This window comes from Onychomys torridus, chromosome 3 (genome assembly GCF_903995425.1).
Source record: "Onychomys torridus chromosome 3, mOncTor1.1, whole genome shotgun sequence".
Lineage (NCBI taxonomy): Eukaryota > Metazoa > Chordata > Mammalia > Rodentia > Cricetidae > Onychomys > Onychomys torridus.
This window is the reverse complement of record NC_050445.1, coordinates 148,701,467-148,715,057: the sequence shown is the minus strand read 5'-3', so window position 1 is coordinate 148,715,057 and position 13,591 is coordinate 148,701,467. Positions and strand designations below refer to the sequence as shown.

Here is a 13,591-nt window from a genome sequence, read left to right as displayed (position 1 = left end):
TTTTATTAGGTTCCTATCTGGTAACACTGTAATAAGAACTAAATGATATGTACGAAACGATTTCCAAAGTAGTGTAAGAGCAGAAAGCACTGTACTTATGTCCTATTAGTATGCTTATTACCATGGTTACTATGTGTCATGGAAACAAATAGCATTTTCTAAGTTTGGGAATTATTATACATTATCTAGATTTATGACTTTGGTGGTAAGACTTACCAGTCCTAAAGTTCTGTGATTTGTTTTGACCTATATTCTTAGTGAGTTGATTTTACAACTCAAATCATGCAGTCATAAAATGGATTTAATACCGTATATAAATGTGTTTCTCAATGGCTATAATGTCAATAATGCTGTTTTTAATTTTGTTTGTGTCATATTGAGACATTCTTTTTTCTTTGTTCTTTGGCAGTTTCATACACACACACACACACACACACACACGCACACGCACACGCACACACACACATATATAAAATATATTTTTATCACTCTCCCACACCCTCTTTTATATCCCTCCCATCCCTATCAACATCCCCCACATTCCCTGAGTGTCCCTTTCCCAGGTTCATGTCCTTGGTTGTTTTGTGATCCATGTACTTTAACCAGGGCCACTGTGTGACCTCTGAGCTGGAACTCTCCACTGGGGCCTGGTGGGGTCACCAGTGGGTATGCATTGGAAAGCAAAGGCTCCATATCTCCTCCAATTTATTAAAAGTTCAGCAGTGAAGGCTGAGGCCCCCTAAGTCCTTCCTCCATCCATGCCTGATTGTCGACAGGTCCATTCTTGTGCCAACCCAGTATAGACCTTAGCAGTGGATGTGAGTTTGTGATGGCAGTGATATGTCTTTCACAGAAGATGGCATTTCCCAGCCCTTTCGCCACTGTTCAGACCTCATGTTTGTTCCTGTCCCTCTTCCATGCTGTTCCTTGTGCCTTAGAGGATGCTATAGTTGTTTAAGGCGGAGCCCTTGTTCTCACTCCTGTGCCCAGCCTTCTTCTTGGCACCTTGAGCAGCTGCGAGGCTGTTCATTGGAAAGAGAGGCTTCTCTGACTAGTTGAGAATTGCATTTGTCTATGGGTAAAAACCACACTGACACATTCTTACCACAGCTGAGTCACTTGTGGTTGTCCATAGAAGACATATTCAGTACATACTTATTGTGTGATTAATATGTGCTCAAAACAGGCCAGTAATGTCTGATCCCTGCCTCTAAGGGTCTTGTAGTGCAGAGACTGGCTTGAAGAGACTGAATAAATGAAGTACATTCTGTAAGGATAAAACAATCCCTTCAGCCTTTCATTTCTAGACTGTTATTTATGAAGTCCATTGGTATGCTGGATCACCATTATTTCTATGCCTTTTGAGTCATTTCAAAGGTAAATGACAGATTATCATCACCAGTGTGGATTATGGTGAGACAGACTAGCAGGAACTATTTCCTAACACACATGACCACATATCCAGGTAGAACCAAGAGGATATGAACAACTGAATGACTTACACACACACACACACACACACACACACACACACACACATACACACAAACACACACACACACACACACACACAGAGAGAGAGAGAGAGAGAGACAGAGACAGAGAGAGAGAGACAGAGAGAGACAGAGACAGAGAGAGAGAGAGACAGAGAGAGAGAGGTAATGAGTTAGAAGCAGCTTTCAAGTCTTCAAGCAGACAAGAGCCCAGGAACATATGGATTCTTTTTTGAATTCTATTAGGCCTTACAAGAAGAATTACCACCAAGGCTCCCCACACTGCCCCCAAGCAGAAAGGGACAGAACACTATCAAATTCTTTTTATGAAGCCAGCTTCATTCTGATAATAAAATTGGAGAAGGAATAACAAAAATGAAAACTATAAATCAATTTCCTTGATGATCATAGATTAAAAAATTCTCAATAAAATACATGCAAAGTAGAATTCAGCCAGCAAAAAAGATCATAAACCATGACCATGTTGGCTTCATTTTAGGAATCCAAAAACAAGGTTTCAACCTACATCAGTAAACATAAAACAGCACATAAATAGAATCAGGGGGAAATCATAAAATCGTCTTAATGGATACAGAATAAGCCATTAGCAAAATCTACCATCACCATTCATAACAAGATAAAGTAAGAGAAAAGAGTGGAAGGATATTTGTGCTAGAGGAACAAGGCAAAGCGTCCACACGTGGGAGAGAAGAAGGTGAGGTGTTTACACATGGTAGAGAATAAGGTGAGGTGTCCACACATGGGAGAGAATAAGGTGAGGTGTCCACATGTGTGAGAGAAGAAGGCAGGGTTTCCACACATGTGAGAGAAGAAAGCGAGGTGTCCACACGTGAGAGAGAAAACGACTAGGTGTCCACATGTTCAAGGAAGAGGGCAGGATGTCCTATGCTGAAAAGACCCTAAAGACTCTAACAGAAAACTGAGCAGTAGAATACAAAACCAGTAGCTTTTTCTATGTATCAATAATGAGTATGCTGAGAATGAATTGGGAGAAAGGAATCCCATTCATAGTGTCCTCACAAATAAAAATAAACGCCCAAGATGACTGAAGCAGGTCACTGAGGAGAACAGTAGATTGAGGAGATGTCCCATGCTCGTGGTTTGGCAGAATCAAGACTGCAATGTCATTCTTCAAAGACATGGAAAAGCTAATCCTAAAATTCATGTGGAAGCACCAAAGACTCCAAGTAGCCAAAGCAGTCCCAAGAAAAAGAACAAGCTAGAGATAATGGAATTCTTGAATTATACTCTAGAGCCATAGTAACAGAAACACGCATATGACCCAATGGGATAGAAGAAAGGAACCATAAATTAATCCCACAGAACTACAGTGATCTGAGTCTCAACAGAGATGCCCAAAATATACATTGTAGTTAAGACAGACTCTAACAAATGTCCCTGGAAAAACTGTATTCCATATATAGAAAACTGTTGTAACAAAAGGCTAATGAAATACATTAATAAATATATACCATAAATATATTTGTATGTAAGATAGTATAAAATGCAAATAAATATATTAACAAAATATTAATTAAAGGTAAGTAAAATATCTATGGTGATATATTTCAGAAGTAGAGGTAGCGGGACAGTGGTGCTGCCTGATGGGGCATGGTCAGCAGAGGTTCCACAGAGCCTAGAAGTGTGCTCTGAAAAGTCTTCTGTGTTTTCCAGACACTGTAGGGGGTGAGTGCATGGATATTGTAAAAAACAATGTGAATCTAATGTCCACAGTCAGCCCATGAAGGTGGCCTCCATTTGTCTTATTCACAGCAGGAGTTCCTGTGCTTATTGATTAGCACAGTGGCTAATGTATAATTTATGCTTAATAACTCCTTGTAGAATGAATATAAAGAATTAATGAACTGCTGGAAGCTTGGTGTTAACTGGAGAGTGTAAAGTAATGCATTCAGAAATAAGAGGAGGAAAAAGTGAACACACACCATGTTAAGAAGAATACTGAATAATCTGGGGGACAGAGAGTGGCTTAGTGGATACAGGCTGCCACCTCCAAGAGTATGGATCTGAATTTGATCCTGCAGATCCACGTAGTGACTGGAGAAAATGGACCTCTGCCAGTTGTCCTCAGACGGTCACTGTTGCCACTCCCCCTCCCTTTCATGCACACGAAATTCTTTAACAAAAATGATGTGGACATTATTTCAAAATAGCAAGCGGCCTTTGATGTCTTTCCATTAGGAAAGAAAGGTGAAATTTGTCTTGGGTTATGCTGTGACGGAACCAGGTGGATCAAAAGTTTAAGTAATATGAAGAAAGTAGATATCCTGGGACTGGGGAGATGGCTCAGTAGTTAAGAGCACTTGCTGCTCTTGCAGACCTGGGTTCAATTCCCAGGACCCTCATAGTGGCTCACAACCTTTTGCAATTCCAGTTCCAAGAAGTCTAATGCCCTCTTCTAGCCTCTGCAGGAAGCAGGCACACACAGGGAGATGCAACACACATATCTTCTCACACCAGATGTCTACTTACCAGATGAGAAACCCTTGACAGACCAAAGCGCAGATACCACCAAAGTGCAGTCTGGTGAACCATGAGCTTTATTGGGGTTACTTATAGGAATGTGGGTGAGGGTCACTTACAGGAGCAGAAATGATTGAAAGATAGCTGTGTCACTAATGCCCACCCCAGCATGGGTGACAGCTCACAAAGCTGGGAGCCAGGAGCATGCTGCATAGCCTGCAGACAGGATGGAGAGTGCTCTTTCCAGGTGTCTCATTGGTCTAACCCTCTTCCAGGCTGCTCAGCTGGTTTCTTCCCATCAGCTGGTCTGGTCTCAGGGTCTTCCTTGCAGCTTGTCTGAGAGAGTCTTTGCAGTTCTGAGAGGGATCCTCAGCTCTTCTTGCTTACTTTGGCAGGGAGGTGCCTAGTGAATCTGGCCAGTTTCAGGGACTTCCTGAAGCTACTTAGAGTTGTTATTGGTTGAAATTATTGTTGTTAAAAATATGTCTGGAAGGAGGAGACAGGACCTGCCTGTACTGACTCTACCAGGTTTAAATGAATCCCCAGGGGTGCCTTGATCCTGGAGGACATGGGAATGTAGGGGAGGGGCTGGGGGGGAAAGTGGGGGGGGGGATGGGAGGTGGGAGGACAGGGGAACCCATAGCTGATGTATAAAATTAAAACACATAACAATAAAGAAAAAAATTATTTATTAAAAAAATATGGCAATATGAACTGCAGCTTCTTGTTTTATTTAGATCAAGGCATTCTCTGAAGCTGTTCTTTTATGTTTCTGTTTAATGCTCCAGGCATTTCTTTCTGAGCAATGCCTTTTTAGAAAAAGAAAAATAAACATTTTCAGTCTTAGCTTGTCTGAATATTAGCTCTTTTAAATGTTGCTATATAGAGCAAAGTAGATTAAAAACAAGCCTTACCAATGCCCGCTTACCTGAGTAGGTACCATTGTACAAACTAAACAGTTAAATGAACCCACAATGTAATATTTCTGGCTCAAGATAGCTATCAGTTTGTGTAAGAGCATATCAGCTCAGTGCTAAAATGATCTGCAAACAATTTTCTCATTGGTTATTGGGTCTAGTCTGTCTGAATGTATTTGTGTGTTCTGTTCCACAGGACTAAAGCTAATAGCAAACAAACAAACAAACAAATTTTAAAAAGGTAATGAAACACAACTAGTTTGCTCAAAGAAAATAAAATTGTTCTTAGATATTAAAGGGACTAGTATTGACACAAGACATCCCAAGACCAAGTTTTCAGCACAAAGGACATTTATTTGCCCCAGAGGGACAAGGAGCAGGGAATAAGAGACAAAGACAGGAGAGAGAGGATGAGGGAGAAGGGGGAAGGAACGAGGGAGATGGAGAAGGTGTGTGTGTGTGTGTGTGTGTGTGTGTGTGTGTGTGTGTGTGTGTGTCAACTGATTGGCTCTGGATAAAGAGACAGACATGGCCCATAGGCAAATGGTAGTTTATAAGGGAAAGGGGACTAGTACATAGGGGTCTTTAGGGCAGAGCTCACAGGTGTTTTTTAATGCCCTTGGTCATAGGTAGCCAAGGATGAGAACCACTGAGAAAATGGTGATTCTTCTTGGTGGCTTCATTGAAAGCCTCATTCATGCTTCTCATGCTGTTCTGAGGCTTGAAAAGTTTTCAGCTTAGGCTCCAGAATGCTATTTTACCACTGAACATATAAGTAAGTGTATAGGATTCTCATCAAAAGAGACACTACAGTTGACTTTCAGGTATGTCCTTTCAAAATGTCCTATTAAAGTGTTAATAACGAACTTTGTCTTCTGACTTTATATCACCAGAATTCTTTTCTTTCTAAATCATTTTTATGACATTAATAAAATTTTAGGGTCCTCCTAAGATACTTTTCTGTGATATACATCTTACTTGTGTGAAGCATGGTAAAGAAAGCAAGTTAGAAATATTGGGAATGACAGCTCAGCTTCTGGCAGTCAGTCCGAAGGAGCGGTTGCCATCACCACTAATCATTTTCTGCTCCTATAAATAATGTTTTCCTGGGGATGAAATACTGTGTGTTCTGAAATCTGGGGGATGAACTTTTACTTCTTCATAATAAAAACCCATGCAGTATTTTGGCCCTTTACCTGTGCTTGCCAATCTTTTTATCTGGAAGGCCCAGTCAAGCATTTGAATATGCTGGAGCCACCATATCATCTTGTCATCAGGTACCATGGCAACCACTGCCATTTCCTCTGCTATCCACAGGTCCCATCACAGAAAGACAACCTCTCTCATGTTCTGAGGCTATGCCGGAGAGTTGAGTGAGAATCTGATGATCCAATAATTTTGAAGTAGTGGTTCCTTCTAGAAGTGTTCTTGTCAAATGTCTTTATGAGTTACACATTGTGTTTCACATGTTAGAGAGGGTTTTCCCAAGAGTAATTGTCCATGTATTAATATCCCACATTAATCCTCAGCTAATAGGAAAATCATGGATCTCTTTGCTTCATATGTGAGGTACAGTCACAGGGGAAGAGGTGTGCTTTGAAATGCTGGAAAAAATTGTAGGTGAAACCAGATCTTTCTTGTGACCACATTATTTTGGTAGGAACAGATGGAGCGTACTTCTTCAGATCATCATCCAAACAAAAAAAGAAAGGTAGCCACGGTTGAATTTTGTGGTGTGTGTGCTTTTATTGGGTCACTTGAATGCTGCAAAAGCAAAACCAGAATAGACTGGAACACATGGGCAGTGATAAGAGGGACATGGAGGTTTTTCTGGGTAAATATAGATGGGAAGATCACTGCTTTTATAGAATTGCAAATCAATCATTTACCAAGTTTTAAAAACCATTGGATTTTAATGCTTTGGGTCTACATGTGTCCTTTATATTTTTCTAGTTGGTCTTCTTTCAATTTTACAGACCTTTTCAGGATCGAGACATCAAAGAGTAAAAAGAAACATGTTGTTCATAATTAGAAAATGCTGGCTGGTAGGAAATCTAGTACATATCTAGTGTCTATCTGTATTAATATAGATATTTTTATGTATGACAATCTCGCACACACACACACACAACAAAACAAAACAAAACAAAACAAAAACAAACCTAGGACACTTAAGTGTGCCAAAGGTTTTTAGGTTTGAGGGACTTGAACTTGTTTAAGCTTTTATTTTACTGTAAATTCTCTGAGACCCAGGCCACTAGGAACCTTGTCTAAACCTATTTTCTTACTTAGGGACCAACTCAAAGCTAGATTTAGAATCTCAGAGGCCCCTGATCACTCACCAGGTTACTTTCCATCCAAGCATTCTGCCTTAGAAGAAATAAAGCAATCTGGAATTTCCAAATAAATTACTTGATTGGAAATTTACAAATACCAAATATTGATGATTCTTGGACTTGTATTTTTGCTTTTGCAGCATCTTCAAAAGGAAAGGTTTCTTCTGCCCGCTGACTAGTTTGATGGAGCAGCCATCCCCCAGCTGCTTCATTTTCCCTTCCAGCTCGGCTCTCTGATTCTGAGTATCTCATTTGTGTGTCCTGTTGGTGTGTGACGGTTGTTCGTTTGTGACAGTCCTTAGGATTGAATGGGTTTGGGTGTTGTGAAGGGAGATGACCTCTGTGGTGACTGTCATCTCCCTCATATAATCCAGTACCCATGATAGCATTTGCTGTTGTATGTTGACCTCGGTGCATCAACAGATGAAATTTGCAACCTGTTTTTTTTAAATCTTTTTCATAAACAGTAGGTACCCGATTAATAAAACCTATATATTAAATGGCTTTTTTTTCCTCTTAGAACACTTATAATATGGGGGCTGGAAGGACAGCTTTGCCCTTGTTCTTGTGGAGAGCCCGAGTTCAGTTCCTAGCTCCCACATTGAACAGCCCACAACTGCCTGTAACTCCAGCTCTAGAGGATCCAAAGCCTCCTCTTGCCCTCTTTGGGATCTTGCATTTATGTGCATATATTTTCACAAGCATACCTGCATATACATAATTTTAAAAAGCCCTTTAAAACCTAGGACATTTATAATCTTAACCTTTGGAACTCTGAAGATTTAAATTGGGTCCAAGGGCTGTTCCGTATTGTTAGTCTTTCTCGTGACCTTGGGATGGCCTGTGAATAATGAGTGTTTTCAGACACAGGGCACAATGGGGACTTGTCAGCTACTGTATTCACATGTGAGACAGACTAGCTTCAGAGGTGCCATGTGACTCCAACATATGAACTCAAGCCTATTAGTAGCTAAATAATGGCCTTTCAAAACTTCCCTTTCAGAGCAAAGGAAGAACTATGCCCGAGACAGTGTCAGCAGTGTGTCAGATGTGTCCCAGTACCGAGTGGAGGTGAGAAATTTTGCTCTTGCCAATATGTAGGATGACTCTCAAGGGGCAGAAATATGGGAGAAAAATCAGAAACCTGTTTCAATTCATTCTAATAGGATATATTTTAAGTTGTGTGGCTCTTTCCTTTAGATTTATTTTGTAAACTGAGATGTTACATGTAAAACTACTGTGAAAGTTTTTGTTCTAGTTTCACAGTAAATACACTGAAATCACAACTGCTGCTCATTGGCCATAATTACCAGCCCAGTGGAAACAAGAGAAAAGTGTCCATTTCATATTGAAGTTAAGCTTTGATACATTGAGTAGCTCAGTTTTATATTTAGTTTTATCTAATGTCTTTATTAAATCTTATTAAATGCTAGTTTCTTTTTAGTTTTGAAGATATTTGCTCCTAATTGGAGTCAGAACAACTCCAGTTTATAGCTGAAAATATGTAAGCTGGGGCATCATTTTTAAATTGCTGTTTTCAGTTTTCTGCTGATCTCAAGCATTCTTCATTAAATCTAAACCACTTTGTTTCAGGAAAGGGGTTGCAGGAGAGGGCAAACTTGGCAGTTGTTACAGAGCAGAGCCATAGCTCCTGCTCATGGGTAGGTGTTTAGGATGTAGCCACCACTGGGAATGTTGCTATTAGGCAACATCTTCATAGCTATCTGAGTAAGGTGGGGGATCATTAGTTTAAGGAGAATGCTGTTTATGTGTTTTTATTGCTAAGAGTTTCTTTTTATGACATGCCATTGCGGCTCCATGTGACTTGGCATGAAACAGGTTTAGAGATCTTACAAGTCAAGACATCATTTTCTGTGTTTACCAAGCCCCACAAAACTCCAGCCTCTCAGTAGAGTGACTGAGCTGCAGTGACTGTGTTCATCCTTGATTCACTGCAAACAGAATTCTGTTAGGCAAATTCTTCTTCCCTTTGGACAATATGTACAGAGAAGGGTCTATTTGTTCCTTAGAAGTTTTTCTCTTCTCTCTTCTCTTGCTGACCACAGCACCTGACCACCTTTGTGCTAGACCGGAAAGATGCTATGATAACTGTCGATGATGGAATAAGGAAGTTGAAGTTGCTTGATGCCAAGGGCAAAGTGTGGACTCAAGATATGATTCTCCAAGTGGACGACCGAGCTGTGAGTCTGATTGACTTGGAATCCAAGGCAAGTGTGTGAAGCTTATGTTATTTTATTCTTCAAGAATGTAAATCAACACAGATTCTTGGAGCATGAGTGGGAGCTTGACACTATCAAATATTTATGCTTTTGTGTTTTTTTTTATAGAATGAATTGGAGAATTTTCCTTTAAACACAATCCAGCATTGCCAAGCTGTGGTGCATTCATGCAGCTATGATTCCATTCTTGCCTTGGTGTGCAAAGAACCAACCCAGAACAAGCCAGATCTTCATCTCTTCCAGTGTGATGAAGTTAAGGTAAAAGTGATTCAACCTGTCTGCTATTCTTATGTGTGTGTGTGTGTGTGTGTGTGTGTGTGTGTGTGTGTGTGTGCGCACATGCACACGCATGTACCCAGAGAGTCTAGAAGAGACTGTCAGATCCCCAGGAACTGGGATTATAAGCCTTTGTGAGCTGCCTGATATGGGTGCTAGGTGCCAAATCCCCATCCTCTGCAAGAGCAGCAAGTGCTGGTTACTGCTGGGGCATCTTTCAAGTCTCAGCTCATTCCCAAGCCTATTCTGCAACGTTCTGCCACTTTCAAATGACCCATCTTGGTCATACAACTATTAGATGCTAGGGCTTAAGATTCTGAGAATGTGGTAAGGAAAACAAGTACCTAAATGTCTTCCTTAAGTTTCCACTCAGTTAAACAAAAGAGGAAATCTGATGACTATTTTTAGAAACTCAGTGTGTGGCATAATGGCTCATACTTGTTATTCTACCACTCAGGAGGGTGAGGCAGGAGGATTGTGGCAAGTAAGAGGCCAGCCTGGCCTTCAGAGTGAGACCCTGTCTCAAACTGTCAAACATAGATGTGTGTTGTTTATCTCTGTTTACGAAGTATTAGATGATGCATTAAATTTTCATCGGGGACCTTGGACATATAATTAAAATCCGGTTGTAAATGTTATGTTGGCTACATGTACAGTAAATGATTATATTACAAATCTATTTTGTTCTTACTAACCTCAGAGCTTGTATTCTTTCCATGAGATACTGAAAATGTCCCATACTATTGATTTAAAATCTGCCATTTAATTGTGTGACTTGAAAAATTGCTCGGGGTTTTTAATCCCTAAGTGAAATGAGAAATAGTTGAGCATAGTTACCAATAATAATAGGCTAGAGCCCCCAAAATTTATATTTAGTGTATGCTATAATTTCCACATGATGGTAATTTGTGATATTTTATTAAACCTTAGAGTTTATCTTCAACATTGGATATCTTTATGTCATGAGTGGGTTTCTCTAAAAGGGAAATTATCTTTGGTCGATTGGCATCTGTCTCAGTTTCTGTGCTGTTACTCTGATAAAACACTGACCAAAGTCAACATAAGAGAAGAAAGGATTTATTTGGGTTTATAGTTCCAGAGGGACAGGAGTCCATAATGGTGGGTGGTGTTGGTTGGTTTTTTACTTTTTGAACTCTGATTCTTTTGGGGGTCTGCCACCCAGCTCCCAAATAATCACATATGGAGTCTTATTCCTACTTATGAATGCCCAGCCTTATCTTGGCTTATTTCTAGCCAACTTTCCTTAACTTAAATTATTTTGTCTATCTTTTGCCTCTGGGCTTTTTCCTTTTTTCCTTCTGTATATCTTGCTTTCACTCTTACTCCAGTGCTTGCTGTGTAGTGGGGTGGCTGGCCCCTGGAGTCCTCCCTCCTCCTTCTCTCATTCTTTGATCTTTTCTTCCCAGAGTTCTCTTTCTGTTTATCCTCTCTTCCTGCCAGCCCCGCATATCCTTTCTCCTGCCTTGCTATTGGCCATTCAGCTCTTTTATTAGACCAATCAGGTGTTTTAGACAAGCAAAGTAACACAGCTTCACAGAGTTAAACAAATGCAACATAAAGAAATGCAACACATCTTTGTATCATTAAACAAATGTTCCACAGCATAAACAAAGTAACACACCTTAAAATAATATTCCACAACAGTGGGTTGGCATGGTAGCACACAGCCAATATTACCAGTAGCTGGAGCAAGAAGCAGAGAGAGCCAACCGGAAGTGCTCAAAGACTTTTAATCTCAAAACTCGCCCCCAGTGACCTAGTTCTTACAGCAAGGCTGCACAGCCTAATTACCAAGCAGCACCACGGACTGGACACCCAGTGTTCAACTGTTGGAGATTCGAAGGACAATTCACTATTCAAGCCACCACAGTGCCTTCTCAGAGCAGTGGTTTAGTTGTAACTTTTCTCTTGTAGAGAACTTGTAGACTAGTGCAAAGAAACACTTGGTTTCTTCAGCATGCCTTTGGCATTAAACCATGGCATATGAAGACTGTCTTTAACAGTGCATTTTGAAACCTTTTCTAATTTTAACTTATTCCATAGATGGTTATACAAATGTTACTTAAAAGGAACTGTGTCATTTAAGTAACTTGTGGTTTGATGTTCATCAACTTTTCATGTTCTATAGTGCTTTTTGAATCCGTGAATTATTGTAATGATTTTGAGGATCTAGATACTTTAGAGCAAAAACGTTGAAGTGAATATTTTGCTCCAAAACAGAGCAAAATTTTATCAATAAATTTTATTTCTTTAACTTTTATATTTATTTATTGAGGAGGGGTATCACATATGAAGGTCAGAGGACAACTTGTAGGAATTGGTTGTCTCCTTCCACTGTGTGAGTTCCAGGATTGAATTCAGGTTGTCAGGCTTGGCAACAAGTGCCCTTACCCACTGAGCCATCTTGCTGGCCTAATTCAGAGGAGGTGGATATCTATATATCTATATGTATATATATGCAAATTATATATATATATATATATATATATATATATATATATATATATATATATAGAGAGAGAGAGAGAGAGAGAGAATACTGAGTCACAAGACATTTAAATTTTATGATTGTATTCATGCTTTTAAGTACTATTTGAGAGATGTTAGTTGCTGTCCTGTGTTCTGGACTTCAGCATCGAAGATGAAAGGCTTTTCCTTTCTGGGATTATGATAGTGATGGCTCCAGATGAATTTTCTGGACAATGCTTTGTTCTCACCAGAGCTCATGCCCATTTATAACTGATGAACCCACTCACTCACTGATGTGACTCTCCCTCCGTGATGTATGCTTTCCTTGTGGGTTCAAAATACAAGTACATTGGTATGTGGAGTAATTAGTGAGTGTGCAGAACATATTCTCATAACATTTTATGAGTTAAAAATTTTATTATGGGATGCCACATCTGCCTCCTTTAGGATGGTAACATTGTTCATAGAAGTTCCAGGTTCTAGACACCCCCAGTTTTAATCCTCCATACACTAGAGCCTTTGACCTCATGTTGGACATCTTGTTTGAACCCAACTGTTCTAAGGAAATAACACTGGGTTGGGACCCATCCCAGTATCATTTCTTGTCTATGTGACTCAGGCCAGGTCATTTCACCTCATTTTCCTCAGAGTATTAAGTATAAAGGAGACTAAACAAGGGCTGGGGAGATGGTGCAGTAGATGAAGTATTTGATGTATGAGTCTGAGAACCCATGTAAAGCCAGCTGTGGCAGTGTGCACCTCCAGGGAGATGGGAAACAGAGACAGGATTTCTCCAAGCTTGTGGCCAGCTGTCCCACCTTATGGAGTGGAGATCAACAAAGGGTCCTGTCTCAAGCAAGGTATAAGATGAGGACATCTGTAAGCGAGATCCACAAGAGTTTGTTTAAGGAGTATCAGAGATTTATTGATATGCAATGGGGGAAAGCCATTGGCAGAACGAATTCCCACAGCAGACATCACCTGAGGTTGTCCTCTGACTTCCACATGTGTACCACTGTGCAAGTGCACGAGTGCACAGACACAGACACAGACACAGACACACACACACACACACACACACACACACACACACCCTCCCTCCCTCTCTTCCTCCCTCACTCCCTCACTCCCTCTAATAGACTAGATGATCTTGAAGATTCCCATCAGTTCTACATTTTTATATTCATCAGTGCTTACTGTTAAAGATATGTGACTCATATATCTGAGAGAAAATGTACATAATTACAGAGAACAAGTAAGCACAAAAATAGTAGATGAGCAACAACCTCATATACCGTGATAATTACCGGCTACAAATAAATTTCATAACCAAGCAA

General features: G+C 40.1%; 1 protein-coding gene across 4 annotated transcripts in view; it reads left to right on the top strand.

The window, feature by feature from the left end:
- Window positions 1–13,591, top strand: part of Eps8 (epidermal growth factor receptor pathway substrate 8) — a 172,736-nt gene that overhangs the window by 106,825 nt on the left and 52,320 nt on the right. For all 4 annotated transcript variants that reach the window (XM_036180598.1, XM_036180596.1, XM_036180597.1 and 1 more), the window contains 3 exons: window positions 8,252–8,319; window positions 9,315–9,476; window positions 9,597–9,746. In XM_036180598.1, the coding sequence (XP_036036491.1) occupies window positions 8,252–8,319; window positions 9,315–9,476; window positions 9,597–9,746 (380 nt within the window). The remainder of the gene's footprint in view (window positions 1–8,251; window positions 8,320–9,314; window positions 9,477–9,596; window positions 9,747–13,591) is intronic.